This window comes from Brassica napus, chromosome C3, assembly GCF_020379485.1.
Source record: "Brassica napus cultivar Da-Ae chromosome C3, Da-Ae, whole genome shotgun sequence".
NCBI classification, from domain to species: domain Eukaryota; kingdom Viridiplantae; phylum Streptophyta; class Magnoliopsida; order Brassicales; family Brassicaceae; genus Brassica; species Brassica napus.
Genome location: NC_063446.1, coordinates 10,506,599 through 10,524,788, shown reverse-complemented (window position 1 = coordinate 10,524,788; position 18,190 = coordinate 10,506,599). Strand labels below are relative to the sequence as shown.

At 37.6% G+C, this 18,190-nt stretch overlaps 2 protein-coding genes and 2 pseudogenes across 2 annotated transcripts; 1 reads left to right on the top strand and 3 right to left on the bottom strand.

The window, feature by feature from the left end:
• Nucleotides 1-29: 29 nt before the first annotated feature.
• Nucleotides 30-1,204, bottom strand: LOC106385377 (annotated as a pseudogene).
• A 3,886-nt stretch (nucleotides 1,205-5,090) lies between these two features.
• Nucleotides 5,091-8,613, top strand: LOC106388026 (chaperonin CPN60, mitochondrial-like). The gene is made up of 16 exons (XM_013827995.3): nucleotides 5,091-5,265; nucleotides 5,362-5,386; nucleotides 5,468-5,599; nucleotides 5,825-5,984; nucleotides 6,079-6,350; nucleotides 6,428-6,532; nucleotides 6,621-6,707; nucleotides 6,809-6,898; nucleotides 6,977-7,057; nucleotides 7,141-7,209; nucleotides 7,294-7,371; nucleotides 7,454-7,549; nucleotides 7,618-7,821; nucleotides 7,895-8,000; nucleotides 8,076-8,154; nucleotides 8,238-8,613. Exons 1-16 carry the CDS (start codon nucleotides 5,228-5,230, stop codon nucleotides 8,368-8,370), a joined length of 1,755 nt encoding a protein of 584 aa, XP_013683449.1. The 5' UTR covers nucleotides 5,091-5,227; the 3' UTR covers nucleotides 8,371-8,613.
• Nucleotides 8,614-10,502: 1,889 nt separating this feature from the next.
• Nucleotides 10,503-14,527, bottom strand: LOC106385376 (annotated as a pseudogene).
• A 233-nt stretch (nucleotides 14,528-14,760) lies between these two features.
• On the bottom strand, nucleotides 14,761-16,200 carry LOC106388025 (putative F-box protein At2g33200). Its single transcript, XM_022699001.2, has one exon. The coding sequence runs from the start codon at nucleotides 16,157-16,159 to the stop codon at nucleotides 15,071-15,073; it is 1,089 nt and encodes a 362-aa protein (XP_022554722.1). The 5' UTR covers nucleotides 16,160-16,200; the 3' UTR covers nucleotides 14,761-15,070.
• Nucleotides 16,201-18,190: the final 1,990 nt, after the last annotated feature.

Here is an 18,190-nt window from a genome sequence, read left to right as displayed (position 1 = left end):
TGTAGAAACCCAAGTTTCCTATTGACAAAGAGACAAGAAAGGTGTGAATGAAATAAAACAAGAATATGTTCCTCAATACATGAAGTGTGTATGTATCATTTCTCTTATTATATGATGAATAAGAAGAAGAGACACAGCAAGGTTCTAAAATGCTTACACAATATTCATCATCATCATGAAAAGGAGGCATTGATAATATATGACCAGACATCAGGACGAAGCTCTCCAGTAGCTGGAGGCATCCAACGACCAGAGTTATACAACTTTCCAACCAGGAACATCTTTCATCACATCAGCCTCGTAATCTAGATACTTGTTCCACTCAGACACAAACCTATTTACAAATAAACACATGTGATTCAGTTGAACTCTGACTAGTATACCACAAGAAACATAACTTTTTTTGGTTTTGTTTTGTAAACCTTTCATCTTCTTCTGCTTGAAGAATGGGAAGAATAGCTCTACGCGCAGCGTATTTCTCTTCCTTCAACGCTCTATCATCACCACAGCAAATCTTAATTAGAACCTTTGTGGTGACACATTATTCTCATTATAACATTTTCGTCATCATTAAGAAACTGAATTGCTGACCAACAGAGGATAACATGTGTTGTTGTCAAGCTGATAAATCACAATCCGACCACCTAAAAACCAAAACCCAAGTAACTGGTATCATCATCCTTTTCCAATTACAATGCTTTCTTCACTAAATCTCAAGGGTTCAACTAATTAGCCATAAAATGGGTTATTAGTAAACTAAATAAAGACTAAAAACTGAAGCTTTGGTGTTGTGTAATGATACTGTATCAAGCAAACACAAGTAACTAGTATCATCTTCACCAAAGCTCAAGGGATCGTTAATTAACCTACAGTGTGTTATTCATAACCAATTTAACACTACAAACACACAAAATTTGAAGCTTTTAAGGTTACTTGTTCCCAGAAAAAAAAGTAAAATTTTGAGCTAGAATCTATATAATTTACCTGCGTATTTTGTTGCCTTGGCCGACTTGGTACATCCCCCCAAACAAAAGCACCGGAAAATAGCCATAGCGCTCGGACCCGTGTTGGAGATCCGACGAGCATACCGAACCGGAAGAAACCCACCCGGTGGTGGACCATCCTGAAGCAAAGGCATATCCTTCACACTCGCCATCCTTGGCTTCTTCCTTATCATGGCCAAGACAATCAGAAATGTGTAGGGGAATTAGGCCCTGTTAGTTTGGATGAGAATTACAGACGCGGCATCTGCGCGCAGTAATTAGATGCAGCAATCAGATGTTCGTTCGCTTTCTTGAAATTGTATCTGGCTGTAGTTATGTTTTTACATTTCTATATTTTGTATCTGGATGAGTTTTATGTCAAATGACCAAAAGCTCCTTATCTTCTCTTTTAGTCTAAACATGTATAAAACTATATCTAAAATTCAATTTTCATGTTTTAACTTGTAAAAAATTATGTTTAATTACAAATAAAATAGACATAAATAAAAATAAATATCAAATTTAATTTTTCATGGTTTATAACATTATAAAATAACAATAATAAACATTAAACTCAAAATTCAAAGTCTTAAAATAACAAAATAAAAACTCAAAGTCTTGACTTAAAACATTCAAAAAATGAAACACTCAAATCTGAATATAAACTCTTGACATAAAAACTCAAGTCTGAACAATAGTAAACATAATCTCTTAACTTCAAGAAGATGATCTTCAAATGTCTTGAACACTCAAACCTGAAACATATAAACAATACATCACACATGCTTCCTACAAGCAAATAAACAACTGACAGACACAAATGTTTAGACTTTTAAGATATACGAAATACTCTCATTCAATTTACAAACGTGAGATGCGAGAGAGAAAAAGAGAGAGAGAAGAGAGAGAGAGAGAGATAAGAATAAAAACCTGGAGGAAGTGACTGCTTGATGATCATATGTGAAGCTAATATGGAAGTCGACTTCCTCTTGCTATCCTTTCAGTGATTGCATCACGTCGAATCTCCATTGCTCTATCACCAGATGGAAGGTATGGAGTATGCTCAAGCTCTTCTACTGCTTGGTCACCATGATGTTCATACTCATTTACTGTTTCCAAATAAGTGAAATCACGGTCTTCATCAGATGAATCTCGAATAAAATTGTGAAGTGCCATAGTTGCTGTCACAATCTTCACCCACTTTATAACATCATACTTCAGATGTTTTCTATCTAAAATCCTCCACTTCGCTTTCCAAACACCAAATGTTCTTTCAATCACAGAACGTAAACTAGCATGCCTCCGGTTAAACAGTTCTCTAGAGTTTGTTGGTGGTCCTCCCCTAGCAAACTGGTCAAGATGATACCTACCACAAGCATGAAGGTAAAAAGAGTTAACAAATACTAATATTTTTTCATAGAAGGAAAATGTCATAAATAAATGTCATGCATAAAGATAAAGAGAAACACAAGACTCAAACAAATAGAGAGAAACACAATACTTAGACAATAGATAGGAGAACATAAAACTCATGCATATCTGCTTTCACCGGTCTCTTCCTCCAAATAGATAATCTTGTTCTCGTCATCTTCATAACTTAGGAACGTCTGTCGATTTGTAGCAGCTTCCCTGAGATGTTTATAAGCAGCTTTGTACAATGGAGGCCACATTCTGATACTAGACAGTGAATGCAAGACACTCATAGCCTTAAGCTGGCTGCAACTCAAATCTGGATGGCTTTCTATTAGGTGGTTTTTGTGAGAGAGTATCTCATCACGTGATTGAAGACTACTTCTCATAACATATGCTGCTTATTCTGCACGCCTTTTCCGAGAAGGCTTTGGGACAGTAGAGGCTTGTGGAGCATTGGAGACTTGTGGACCATTAGAGGATGAGGGAGCATCTGGTTCAGGATTGGTTTGCCTTGCTGGAGGATCGGTTTGCCTTGCTTCAGATGCGGCATCATCATTCTCTACCTCCGTATTGTCTAACTCATTTTCACCTTGCTGAGCACTCCACCCTTCTGCTCCACTTACATGAACCCCACTGAAAATCTGTTCCATTAGATCTGCATTTGCCACTGGTTTATCTTTGTATTTTCTAGCTCCAGGCCATTCCTATAATCAAATAACAACCATCACTCATGATACTTTGATAAAAAAAAAATCTAACAGATTCTAATGGGTTTGGTATATACCTTACAACGCTGCTCCCACCAATCATCACTCATGTCTATTGAGCCATCTGGATGATATCCCAGTCCAGTTCTATTGTGAGTCAATCTCTTCATAGCTCCATATTGCTTCTTGCAAGAGTTGAACTTGTTCCTAAACTTTATCCATGGATGCCTCACCCCATATGTATCATAAAACTTGTCTGCAATTGTCTTTCTCGCAGTTTCATGGAGAACTTTATTTTTCACATTGCCTTTCAGTTCTTCTTCAATTCTTAGTTGAAGCACAAACCGTGTTTGTTCATCACTCCACAATACAGTCTATGAACAACACAAGAGGACCATCTAAGTCAAGACTAAACTAAATTCAATGCATTAAGACCATATCCAAGTCAAGACTAAACTAAATTCAGTGCGTAAAGACCATCTAAGTCAAGACTAAATGCAACACAGAAACACCAAAATAGAGTGTTGAGAATGACTTACATCACTTCCAGGGACAGATGCCATTGAAGCTTGAACAGATAGTCACTGAAACAAAAATAAAAACAAAAGCATGAAGCACAACAAAACAAACACCATACTCAACACAATAAAACAAAAGCTCAACACAATAAAGTGATAATGCTATCTACGAGATTGTTCTTTTCTTTTGGGATTATGATTAAGAGATAAGAGAACAGAGCTCAACACAATAAAAACAAAAGCATGAAGCACAACAAAACAACACAAATACACAGCAAGAGAAAAGAGAACAGAGCTCAACACAATAAAACAGAGCAGTGAGAATTCATTAGAAATTATTTCGCCATTAGAAATGAATACATTTCTCAACAAACCAACACACAAGAGACATTAGAGATCTCCCATAACATTAAAAATCTCACATAACATTTCAAGCTTTAGAACAGACTCTCTAGTATCCTGCAAACATCAAAGAAGATGAAGCTTACCAGAAGGAAGCCGAGATGCTTTAGAACAGAGACTGTGTGAGAGATACCATCAAAGCTCCATTCTTTCTGCTAAGAAAAACAAAACAAATGAGATTTCCAAAAGGTTACCAATAGAGAGAGGGAGAGGGAGAGGGAGAGAGAGAGAGAGAGAGGCTGCGCCGACGCATAATCTTGACCTCGGTTTACGAGAACCCCACCGTAGCAGAGGTGTATTCGCGGCGGACTCTACCGTTCTGGCGTGCTTGAGGCGTAGAAGAAGCTCCACCACCACCGCGTCTTCCGTCAGAGCCGCCGTCACCCACTCGTCTTGCGTAACTGCCGTCGGTTTCCTCATCGAAATGGACACTGATAAAACTCTTGGATACAGAAACGGAGAGAGAGAGAGAGAGAGAGAGAGAGAGAGAGAGAGAGAGAGAGAGAGAGAGAGAGAGAGAGAGAGAGAGAGAGAGAGGGGGAGAGAGACTTACCAATAGAGCTTGAGAGAGGGAGAGACTGCGTGAGAGAGAGATGGGTTCGAGAGAGAGACTCTGTGAGAGAGAGAGATGGGTTCGAGAGAGAGAGAGAGAGAGGGCTGAGAGAGATCAGAGGTTCATGGTTGCAGAGATCTGAGGTTGAAGAGAGGAGGATGAAGAGATACGGCGATCTAGGTTAAAAAAAATTAATGGCAAAACTTTTGTAATTTTTAAAATACAATAAGGGTATTACCGACTTTTAGCACTTTTGGATGAGTTTGCTGTAGTTGGAAGCGTTCAAACATCTCATCCAGAAATCCCGAAAAATCCGGATGAGTTTTCAAAATTAATCTGGATGCCGCGTCCAACTTAACCTCCTATTTTGCGCCAAATGAACATCGATCCGCGTCTGCGTCTGGATGCCGCGTCCAGTTTACGAAACGAACAGGGCCTTATTATTTCCTTTTGAGTATATTTTTCTGTAAATTAATAAATGGGCTTCATAAGGCCCATTAACCTGAGCTGGACCCAGATCGGAACAATTCAATGAACTTGGAGAAAACGCCAAAACCCTAAACCCTAGGCTGCTTCGCTTCTCTTTAGTTCGGATCTGTTTCTGAAACAAACTGTAATCATCGTCTCGGGTTGACTTAGAATTTTACCACCATGTATCGCCTTATCTCCAGCATTGCTTCAAAAGCTAGGTTAGATCTATTCTTCTTTGCTTTACTTCATAGATGGTGACTGTAGTTTCTCCCTTTTATTGAATTTAATTATAATCTTTCTTTGCTTTTTCACAGAGTTGCCAGAAACTGTACATCCCAGGTTCGTCTGTTCTTCATTTCGTATCTACCTTGTTCTGTTTTATCCAATTGTGTGTGTGTGTTCTGTCTGTGTATTGTTTAGATTGGAAGCAGACTCAGTTCCACTAGGAATTATGCAGCGAAAGACATAAGGTTCGGTGTTGAGGGTCGTGCTTTGATGCTTAGAGGTGTCGAGGAGCTTGCTGATGCTGTTAAAGTCACTATGGGACCAAAGGTATATATAATAACTTTTGCTTCCGTTAGTTTCTGTTCAGTAGATTAATATCGTTTAGTAGTTACAGTTGTCATGTTTTTACAACACTTGCATAGTTTATGCTCAGTAGGTTAATACTGTAAGGGAATCTAGTTTGTGTAACGCCCTTGTGACACTAATCATCATAAATTGTCTGTTTTATTAGTGTCTGAAACCGTTTTTCTGAATTTTCTTTGTAATTTTAAGGGTCGTAATGTCATCATCGAACAAAGCTGGGGTGCACCTAAGGTGACAAAGGATGGTGTAACTGTTGCCAAGAGCATTGAGTTCAAGGACGGAGTCAAGAACGTTGGTGCCAGTCTTGTCAAACAGGTTGCTAACGCCACCAATGACGTTGCTGGTGATGGTAAGGCCTCCCTTTCATATTGTATTTACAACGTTTTTATGTTGGTCTTTAGTATTAAATTGTTTTTTTTTTTGTATCCGATATAAAAAAACAGGAACAACGTGTGCTACGGTTCTTACTAGAGCTATCTTCACGGAAGGCTGTAAATCAGTCGCTGCTGGAATGAATGCAATGGACTTAAGACGTGGTATCAAACTGGCTGTTGACACCGTTGTGACCAACTTGAAGAGCCGAGCACGCATGATTAGCACTTCTGAGGAAATTGCTCAAGTTGGAACCATATCAGCTAATGGAGATAGAGAAATTGGCGAACTGATTGCAAAGGCTATGGAGAGTGTTGGCAAAGAGGGAGTGATCACAATCCAAGTGAGTTTAATTTGATCCCTAGTTGTATCTGCTTGTCTCTTCTGGCGACTAACTTGTGCCATCATCTCTTGATATAGGATGGCAAGACCTTGTTTAACGAGCTTGAAGTTGTTGAGGGTATGAAGATTGACAGGGGATACATCTCCCCATACTTCATTACAAACCAGAAGAACCAAAAATGTGTAAGGATCCGGATCTCACTTTTGTTGCTTTATCAATTTTAGGGAACACTTTTGCATTTGAATTATTGTGTATGGATATGATTTGCAGGAACTAGAAGATCCTCTCATTTTAATCCACGAGAAGAAAATCTCCAATTTAAATTCTATGGTGAAAGTCTTAGAACTTGCCCTCAAGGTATAAAACAATTTGATGATTTCTCGAGTGTCAGTAATCTCTTCTGCTATTCATCAACTTGCTTTGTATCTGAGTATTTGTTTTACTCTGCCCTTTTCCAGAGTCAAAGGTCGCTGTTGATCGTTGCGGAGGATTTGGAGAGTGATGCTCTTGCCGTGCTAATTCTAAACAAGCTCCGTGCTGGAATTAAGGTTTTTGCTTGTTGTTTTAACTTACTCCTTATTAGAAGTTTAGTGTGGTTGGACTGATCTAAACGCGTCGCATTATAGGTCTGTGCTGTGAAGGCTCCTGGTTTTGGAGAAAACCGTAAGGCAAACATGCACGATCTAGCTACCCTCACCGGAGCCCAGGCAAGGCCATATTCTTATATTACTATCTGTCAAAACACCAACTGCATGAGCTATAATATTCCTTTGATGATTTCAATTTACAGGTAATAACAGAAGAGTTGGGTATGAATCTTGAGAAAATTGACCTCAGTATGCTTGGAAACTGCAAAAAGGTTCGTTTGTATGTTCTCGTTTTTTATTTTCCCATTTACCTTTGCATATACAGTTAATATAACATGATTTTAATTTGTGAACAGATAACTGTATCCAAAGACGACACTGTTTTCCTTGATGGGGCTGGTGACAAGAAAGCAATTGGGGAGCGATGTGAACAGGTCGGTTTGTACTTGGTCACATATATTATCATGTAGCAGATTCAGAGATATATATACTTAACACTCTAAATGAATCACACAGATACGATCCATGGTTGAAGCGAGCGAGTCTGACTATGACAAGGAGAAGCTACAAGAAAGGTTGGCTAAGCTTTCTGGTGGTGTTGCTGTACTAAAGGTAATGAAACTACTCTCTTGGAGCACTTTAACGAATCAATGAAGAGATATATTCTTACGAGATTTTAGATTGGAGGTGCGAGCGAGTCAGAAGTTGGAGAAAAGAAAGATCGAGTGACCGATGCTCTAAATGCCACCAAAGCAGCTGTTGAAGAGGGTATTGTTCCAGGTGGTGGTGTTGCTCTTTTGTACGCCTCAAAAGAACTTGAGAAGCTTTCAACAGCTAACTTTGATCAGAAAATCGGTGTCCAAATCATCCAGAACGCTCTCAAGGTTTTTCTTCTCTCATCACATCTCCAACTTAAACAGCTTCTTGAATCATAAACACAATCTTTCTTTGATGCAGACACCTGTTTACACAATTGCTTCCAACGCTGGAGTCGAGGGTGCAGTCATTGTAGGCAAGCTTTTGGAATCAGATAATCCTGACCTCGGTTATGATGCTGCTAAAGGTACATTACAGACTTGCTCTTGGTCCACCTTGTTGTTTCGTTATATAAACTATCTTTTCGATTTTTTTTTTTCAGGAGAATACGTTGATATGGTGAAGTCTGGTATTATCGACCCTGTGAAAGTGATCAGAACCGCATTGGTTGATGCTGCAAGGTAGACAGAGTTTGAAAATTTTATCATTATTTTGTAGTTTTACTGCAATGCCTTTTTGGTAATATTTGTTGTTATATGGTTAGTGTCTCGTCTTTGTTGACAACAACGGAAGCAGTTGTGACTGAGATTCCAACTAAAGAGGATGCGTCTCCAGCTATGGGCGGTGGTGGCGGCGGAATGGGTGGTATGGGCGGTATGGGAGGAATGGGTTTCTGATGAGAACCATGCCATGCTAGCTTAAGGTTACTTTGGAGATTGTTTTGAGATGATAAAGTTGTTTCATGCTCAAGGAACTAACGGATTCTTTTTTCTGTCATGATTGAAAGGGAGAGACCTTAAGATTTTTCCATGATTTCTGGATGTCCTTCACAATCGATTTATTAAAAGGAAATTTGGGAAAAGAAAACAACTAAACTAAATTACGTTATTGTCTCTTTAGTACAAAATCAAATTTTGTCATTTTTAGATTTTTATTATCCTTCAAGTTTATAAAAATTTATACCAATTAATTTACAATTTAAAAAAAATAAGAAAAATATAAAACGTCAAGTAGTCAAACATGTGTATATATGAAAAATATTTTTGGATTCAAAAAATATTTAGAATGGTAAATTGAAAAATAGGCTAAAAGTGTTAGTATATAAGATCTACCATCTACGGCGATTCGGAATATGCAGTCTAAATGAAACACAATGATATACACAAGGAAGAATGCACATTACATCGAAAACATTTAGATCTACAATGACAGAATACAAAATCAACATTTTCTTCTATGTTCTGCATTTTTGGTAGATCATAAGAAATAATAAATGTTTTTATATAATATATATTCTTCTCACTTCTCTTCTATCCACAATATCGGTATTCTATATCTACCACCTCATCTTTATTCTAATTTTCGTAGAATGTAATTTCTACTAGATTTTAAACAAAATCCAAAAATTTAGAAAAAAACGGTTAGAAAATATTCTCTAAATCTATTAAAAAAAAATTATTTCCTTTTTTTAAATCTTCTTCCTTAAATTTTAGTTTCTTCGTTGCCAACCACGATTTGGACCAAAACATCGTGGAGCTTCTTCCCTTTTTCATAGTTTCTCCAAACTTTTATCAATCTAACGTCAGAATATGCACATCTATGCCTATTCTGGTTTTTGGAGATCGTCCAAAAGAAAAAAGATGGAAGTTTCTTGTTGATGAAGAAACATAAGGTAAATTACTTACTTTGGACACAAGCAAAACTTTTGACAACGTAAGAGTTATGGTTTGTGAAGACTTTGAAATCAATGTAAATTTGGTCAATATCGAACTAAGTTACTTACCTTCCGATTTGGTGATTGGCCTCGACTCACCACCTGTTTTCATCACCAATGATCGGCAACTCAAAAAATTTCTTACATTTGTGAAGACCAAAGCTTCAACGCGGTTATGTGTGTATTCGATCTGAGGTCGGATTTAACTTGAATGAAGAGCATGCTGAGTTGCCTAACAGAGAGGAAGTGGGTATGTCGCCTAACAGAGAGGAAGTGTGTATGTTGTGTGAAGTTTCAGATGATATCGATGGTGAAACCGAGCTTGAAGAAGAAGATGCGAAGATAGATGAAAGTGATGATGAAAACAAGTGTGAGAAAGATATGGTCAATGGAAAGTCTGTCCTTTTTCTCTGGTTTTGTGAAGAATGGTCAACATTTTACTAGCAAAATAGTTTTGCAGGCAACAATGGAAATATGTTCAATGAAACATAATTTCAATTACAAAGTTGGCAAATCGGATAAAAGAGTTTGGTACGTTCGTTGCGCGGATGATGATTGCCGCTGGCGTGTTCCCACACAGAGATTAACATGTTCTTCATATTTTATCATCAAAAAATATGGACATGATCATTCATGTGCTCCATCATCAAGGAACCACTCTGTTCGGACAGTTTCATCAAAAACAGTGGGTAGTCTCATTATGCATAAGTACGAAAGTGTCAAGGAAGAGCCGAAACCTAATGATATCAACCAGTTTATGCGTAATCTGATAAACCCTAAGAAATACTTTTTTTTTTTTTGCTAAACTGTAAATATCAAAGAAAAGATTTTACAAAAGTATCATCTTTGGTCTGAGCCATCTTGACAAAAAGAAATAAAAACAAGATGGTTCAACATTTTTAACTAGAGACTAGGGACTCATCGTAGCCACATAGCCATAAGATCTCTGAATATCTTGTTTTTCCTCCTTGAGGAGATAACATTTCTCAATTCCTTGTCAATACTCCTGAAGACCGCTGCTACCGGGAGAGAAGTTTGATTATGGATCAAGTTATTCCGCTGTTTCCAGAGATGAAAGACCACCGTTTGCGTTGCTAGCTTCCTAAGAAACACTTAAAACCCCTGAACCTCAAAACCACCAATGCTCACATCTAAAAGATAACAAAAACACCAAAATAATAAACCAATTTGGTAACAAATGAAATCACCGAGCAATCAAGCAAATCAAACCCAGGAAACTAACAAAAAAAAAAGTATTTCACTTTCTAATTAATTTATAGAAACACAGGTATTGATACAACATTTCTCAAAAGGAAAAGAAAAAGCTAAAGAAGACTTTTTATGTCAATAATATTATGTCAGAAGACAAAAAAATATATATTAGGTCAATAATGTTATGTGTAAGTTTACGAAAAACGTTATCCATTAGGCATGACATTCTTATAAACTTTTAAAATTATTAATCAGCAGAAAATTAAAATATTATTTATTAGAAGAAACGAGGCAATTTTATGATTTTAATAATAATCAACGATCATGACTTTTTCAGCATACAAAACAAGACTAATAATCCTTCCACATCACAAATGGATAACGCCGTTTGTGTCAATCCAAAGTACTACTGAACTGAAGGTTTGTCCTTTAACGTAATCAGCGACCTGATGACGCTTGGAGGAACACTATCAGCAAGAGCTCCAAGTTCGGATAGTAAAAGAGTCTTCTCCTTGAGTAAGCTCTGCAGTTTCTTTGATTCAAACTCCATTCTCTTTTCATCTACACCGTCAAAAGACTACACCCTTAGACTACCAGTAGTTCATCATCAATCTGTAAGAAAGTAGAAAAACCGTAGTAGAGAAGACGAACGTTTCTCTAGCATTGTATGCACAACATGAAAAGGGACTGCAGCGAAAATGTCAGTTCCTGGGAGCATCATCCAGGTGGGTTCAGTAGAGTCATGGGATCCACACGTCGAGCAAACTTCCTGAACCAAAGCTTTGGTTGAGCTCCCGTGCGCATCCTTCATCATAGAATTGAAAGGAGAAGGGATTCTAGTCTTTGTTGTCTTAGCTTTCTTCCTAAGTGCTGTAAGAGCCTCTCGGTTTGCATTCCTCTCCCTGTCATTCTCCACCATCTGTTATTACAATACTCTCATGAGTGTTACTGTACTTCTAAGTTTTCAACCATCAAAAGCAATGAATATATCAAACTGTGTTAGTACCTGATTTCGAACAAGTAGAAACTGATCACCAACAGCTTCTCGTATACTTCAACAACCTTTTTTGGGTCTAACTCCATCTTAGTTTAATAGATTCCGACAATCAACAATGCTCGAGGAACAGCTATAACCCGCAATGGTGTTATCCAAAGAGGAGTACTTAGAAAAAGTGTATTTTGATTTTTTAAGTATTATTATTTTTTTCTTTTTCAGATTAAAAAAAATATATATCAACTAATCGCGGATCGCCACATGTCGTGGGAACCCGCAAATAGTGCAAGGATTCACTAAAAAGAGTCTTTATTTAAGAATTTTAAGGATTGAATACTTAAATTTTGGTAGAATTAATCCACTGATTATTTAATTATTTTTTCCCTAAGTACTCCCACTTAAGGACTCCCATTGCGGGTGCTCTAACAACATAAATAAGTCATATGGTCCTTAGCTGGTAAGAGAGGAAGAAAAAATAAAAGGATTTTATTTTAGGAGCATTGCACTTTCCCCATAACAAGAGAGGAAATACCACTTGGATCATGGGATAGAGGATTCTTCGAATGTTTTCTTGATCTCTTAGACTTAGTTGCTGGAGGGGAAGCTTCTCTCATACGATCAACGTCAACTTTAGTTAGACCCCCGACATATAGAGACAATTGGAAACTATGTTTGTGGTTTATGAGATCAACAATGTTATCAACTGTGTCATCATCCTCTTCATCAGACCAACTAACAGTTGAATCGTCCAATCGGCGGTCTAAATCTTCCAAAATACATGTAACCACAACCTGAAAATAGAAGGACCCACACATCAGTTGGACCGACTGTGTATCAAATAAATACAATTATAGCAGAGAAAATGATACTATATAATTCATTTGGGATATACTTCTTAGAATATGAGAAAACCAATTCATAAAGATGCAAAGATGACTTACATCCCTTTTCTTGTCAACATTGCGCGAATGTGAAGGATTAAGTGTTTGTTTTTTCCCAAATTTAGCACCCGGATCAAGACCATCATCTTCGCTATCGCTTTTGGATGAGGAACACGTTTCTTGGACAACTTCCGTAAGAGCAGGGACAGCTTCAACCAATACCAGTTGTAACGCAAGAGCAAAGCCTTTCACAGCAACGTTGTCTTGCGACAACGCCACCTCATCTCTCTTTTATACTACGCATAAGCAAGTCAAACGCCAATCTTCCCCAAGGATATGCAAAAAATTCATCAGTATCTTTTATAGCTTTTACATGTTCTCTGGAAATCTTCATCTTCAGACTTGTAGGGAGCAGAACACACTCCAGGATAGCCAGGCAGACAAATTTAATACGAATGGTTCTGTCCGTAACTGTTCTCCTCCGCAGCATCTTGATGACAGAATCAACGGTTACAACATCACTTTTCCCAAATAACGACAGCCAATAAGGTTTCTTAGCAATAGTTTCCCTTAGCTTCTGCTTAGATCTCCTCGGAAACATCTCACATGGTAATCCGGTGACTACCACAAACTCTCGTAAGGAAAACCTAACCGGCTGACCAGCAAAACGGAACCACGCTTCGTGCTTTTTCTTCGTTTTCAGCTGCCTCGACAGAAGATAACAGGCAAAACAACCAGAAATACAGGTGTCTCCGCAATCTCCACGATTTTGCCAAAAGCAGAGTCCTTAACTTATTTAAAATCCGTTTAATAGCGCCAGATGATTGATTGGTAAGGACGCGAACACCAACTGGTTCTTCACCGGTGGCAAACATCATCTTTGGAATAGGCTTCGATTGTTGCACTTCCGGTGAATCCGGACAATCAACGAGACGCGCCGACACCATCTCTAGTTGTACAAAACTCCGACTTTCCTCAACGGAGATTTCTCCGTATTATCGAAAAAGAAAAGAGCGAAGAGAGATGACAATTTAGTTGAATAGTGGGGTTTTAATAATGTAGCAAAACGATTCTTTGCTAGTTTCAACAAATACGATCGCGTGGCGTAATAATTAAAGCTGAACCTAAACCTAACTACCTATGAGCTATAGCCTATCATATAGGATTGTCAGAAAACCGGGTGCAACGTGATAGGGGTAATAATGGCATATATTAAACGCCTAACAGTACCAATCGATAACGTAACCAACTACCCAAATAAACTTTACAACATGTCTATAGGGTGCAATTGCTCATCTTTTTTTGGATATTTCTATATTATATATTACATAATATAGGAATTTTACATACATTAAATAGAACATTTCTTGGATAATGTTCTTATAGATCATTTCTCCATTATCCACCATGGTTCTTTGACCGACAACTTATAAACATATAAAATAATACTAGAAGAATTTGCGTAAAATTGTTATGAACTTAATTACCCAAAAAATAATGCCATATTTTTAATATTTGTTGAGAAATTGATTATTTACCAACTTTTTCCTAGAGGGTATGCTAGAGATACGAGAAAACAATTTTCTCAAAAAGATCTAAAAGAAATGCATTTAAACTAAAAGAAAGAAAATGTTCAAAAAATCTTAAACTCCACTCCCATCCTTCAAATCTAAATTAATTAAAATCTAATTTTTTTTTTTTTTTGATATCCGTGGGGATCCCAGGCGGTAAGCCTAGACTAATCCCCACGATGTCTTCTATCCGGACACGCACGGTTATAGGCGGAAGGTGACCAAGGCGAATCGAACCTAGGGCGGACACTCCAGCGGACACTCCAGCTGGAGTTCCATTACCAATAGGCCAAGAGCTCTCGGTCAAAATCTAAATTCTTACCAAAAAAAAAAAAAACTTAAATCTAAATTGTTGTTCTTGAGTTCTTCATTACATCATATGTTGTGATGAGATGTTTATGTTTGACCGCTGTATCTTCGGTGATCAATTTCTCGGTGGAGATGTCTCTCTCTCTTTTTGTTTTCTACAATAGATATCGCGGTTGATCTTTAGATTCCACTATAGTCATAGACTCATAGTCAACTTTGAAAATCTTGCAAAGTTTTGTTGAATCGTCTTCTTCATTTCATCTTAGTTTGTGATGAGATGTTTATATTTAACCGTTGTAAACCAAAACTGCACAAGTGAGCATATAATTTCAAGTTTCATCAACAATGTGTTGTTTGACCTTTTTCAAAAGTTCAAGGTTTTGAAAAACAATAAAATGAAAAGTTTTCTTGCAACCAATGACTAAGCCGCATGTTTTTCTTACATAAACAAATGATAAACCCGCAAATATAAAAACGACACATTGTTTGAAAAAGGTTAAACAACACATTGTTGATGAAACTTGCATCAAATATAAAAACGATTCAATAAAAGTCTACAAGCATCAAAGTGCTTGAACAAACTCGTACCTAGAATCAAACCCACAAAGTAGCGAGACAAAAGAGAAGCCCATTGTTTAGCTGCTGAGTCTTTTTAAAGACTAGACCGTAAGTTGAAACCATTCTTCAGACCAAGACTTAAGCATATCCCGGAACAAACCAGAAGCTCTTCAAGACTGAAGCATCTGATATTTTAGGCCATGTGATTGTACTCGACGCAAGATCGAAAATACCGCAATAAATTTGTCTGTTGGGACGAAAATAACCTGCAGCAGGCCAAAGATCATAATCAATGAAACAGATTGAGTCACTCTTGATTCCCTGACCGTCAATCTCTTTGATCGGAGATCTTATTGTGACTCCATAACCAAACATCAACATCTCACCACCAAGAGAATCAACTCTTTCCCAGTTACCACTTTCGACATTCATCTTAAAGATGCAAAACAAACGTTGCTCATGTAACCCTCTTAAGCTCAGAACAATCAAAACCTCTCCGGAGTTGGTAATCGCTACTTTCTTCTTCCACACATGTTCCCCAGGTTGCAAAACAAAGCGAAACCTATGATTACGATAAGGGTTCCCTTCCACGATCTCATTAGGGGAATCTCCAGATAAACCAAGAATCTTGACGTAATCATCAGATGTATACACGTAAAGCTTGTTGTTCTTATACGCCAAGGACTTACACCGTGTGCCTTTATGCTCACACCAGGAATCATCTCCTTTCTTGTACGAGAACAAGTAGTGTTCTTTGTAACTCCAGGCTACAACATAATCCCTTGTTCTCTCGTTCATCGAAAGACAAGCAGATATATTCGAAGAGGTTGTGTTACCATAAAAGCTAGCGTTACGTAGAAGCAATGACTCCATCGATGGAAGATTGATCCTTTCGCAAGTGAACACATTCAAAAGATACAAATCTAGACGAGGATCAATGATCAAGAGCCAGTTGCTGCAACTAGCGATGAGACAGTGTTTCGAGAAGTCGGTTCCCGGGTGTTCGGTTTCGATAGTTTTGTCTTGTTCGGGATCGAATAACAGAGTAGAAGACTTACGGAATAGGATTCGCCATGGATAGAGAGGTCGTATACATGTTGTGGAGACAGAGTACCAGCTTGAGCAGACAGTTCTTGCCCTATGAAAATCTTTAGGGTGTAAGCTTTCGAGGATCGATCGCAGAAGATCGGTGCAAAGTTTGGACCAATCATACCGAGCTCTAGACATTGTCGTCGTCTCTTCAGTTTGATGCTTATTTCGTAGTGAGATGAAATGGGAATTTAGGGTTTGGTTCCGAAATATATTAATGGGCCGAAATATATTAATGGGCCGAATCGTTTCTTCCTCTTTTTTTTAACTTTATTAGATCTTGAATTTTGATTCTGTTTGATTCGATCTGTGGTACGTCAATTTCGAATTGGCCGGTGCTTGCATCTGTTGCTGAGACAATCAAGAACTTTGCAGTGATATATCTGCTGGACATCACCGATAGTTGAGCCCTGAAACCTCAACCCCAGTCTCATCCTTACGGACTCCCAAACCCTTCCAGCTGCTGCATCTGGAGATCTTGTGGATGTGGTTGGTTATTACTGAACCAATCACCACCACTTTCAAACCATAGGTTCCAGACTGCAACACCATGTACGAGCTCTACGATCCTTCCACGGTGATGTTCCTTTAGGAGAAACATCAAGTTAAACCAAATTTCCTCCATCGGGTCACGCTTTAAGTTATGGTGATTGATAATTAGTTTCTTGAAAGCTTTGTTCTTCTAAATCTGCTATGCTATATTCTCCAGTTCAGTAGATATTTAAGGACATTTGATTTGTTCCTTAAGATATCATTTTCGTTTCGAGTGTACTTCATGTTAGATTGACAGGAAAAAGTAACCCTTTTATTGATGAAAATGATTTTTTTTTTGTTTGTTTCTGATCAGGTTGGTCATCTTGGGGAAGAGTATCAGGAATGGCTTCCAGTTGTCTGCTACGTTCTTTCAATCTCCGCGAGGAAGGGACTGACATTTCCCCGGATCGGTTTAATAGTTGCCTTTGCCGTACTCATCTGGACACTGCTCCAGTACACGCTTTCATCGCTTCCTTTTCCACATAGAAACCAAGAGCTACCGGCTAGTTCAATATCATTGAAGTTTTTTGATTTTGCATTGTGGTAAAGTTTGTTGTAATGAAAGTGTTTTATACTTTTTTTTAAGAGCCCATAATTAAGAGACTTGCAATAAACCACTTAAATGTTTAAATTTTTTTCTAAGTCTCTTAACTCACTTTTACACTTTTTTTTTTTTTTTTTTTTGACATCAATAAAGAAAACAGATTCATATAGACTCTGTTAACCAAGAGGGTAGCTCTGCATCCATGTGAACGACGAACGACGGTTGAATTCTTGCACTACGTGCTAGTTTGTCCGCCTGTGTGTTCTGCGTTCTTGGTACATAGATGATCTCCGAGCTCTGAAATCCAGTACTAAGGGTCTTTATATCTGTCAAGTAGTTTGCAAACGCTGGCCATTCTTCTGGTTCCGAAACCATCTTCACCAATTGAGAACAATCTGTTGCAAATGTGACCCGAAACTGCCGCAAATTCCGCATACATTCCATTGCCCAGATTAGTGATTCAAACTCTGCATGGAGAGGTGAAAATGATTCAAACTCTGCCGCAAATTCCGCATACATTCCATTGCCCACTTTTACACTTTAAAAATTATTAAAAATTAATTAAGAGACCCTTTAAGGGGTGTTGGGATAATGATGTTCTTAGAACAGATAAATACGTTTTCACAACTCGGAGAATTTTACTTAAGTCATATAGCTTCCCGATTTCAGATATATAATACGCATGTAAAAAAAAACTTCAAAAGAATTGATTCATTACATATGTTACCAAAAGAATCATCATGAGAATTCTATAAATATTGTCTTATTAGTAGAATATACTAAGTGACAACTACAAAATTCATAGAAGATGGTTGTAGCATCTTTTTGTAAAGCACGATCCAAAGAAGCCACACAAAGAGACCAACATTACCAACTTGCATTAATTAACAAGTCAACTTGTTTTTATACTCGTTTGCACATCAAATTTAAGTTCTGTAGATTAGATTCATTATGTGATTCTGATACAGAAAAGTTATCGAAACTGTCTAAATTCTATCACGAGGATTTTAGTTTGGTGGAGAGCATATCACTTAACTAGTAACTTGACTTTATATTGACAATGTACGATAATATAAAATGTTTGTTGATTT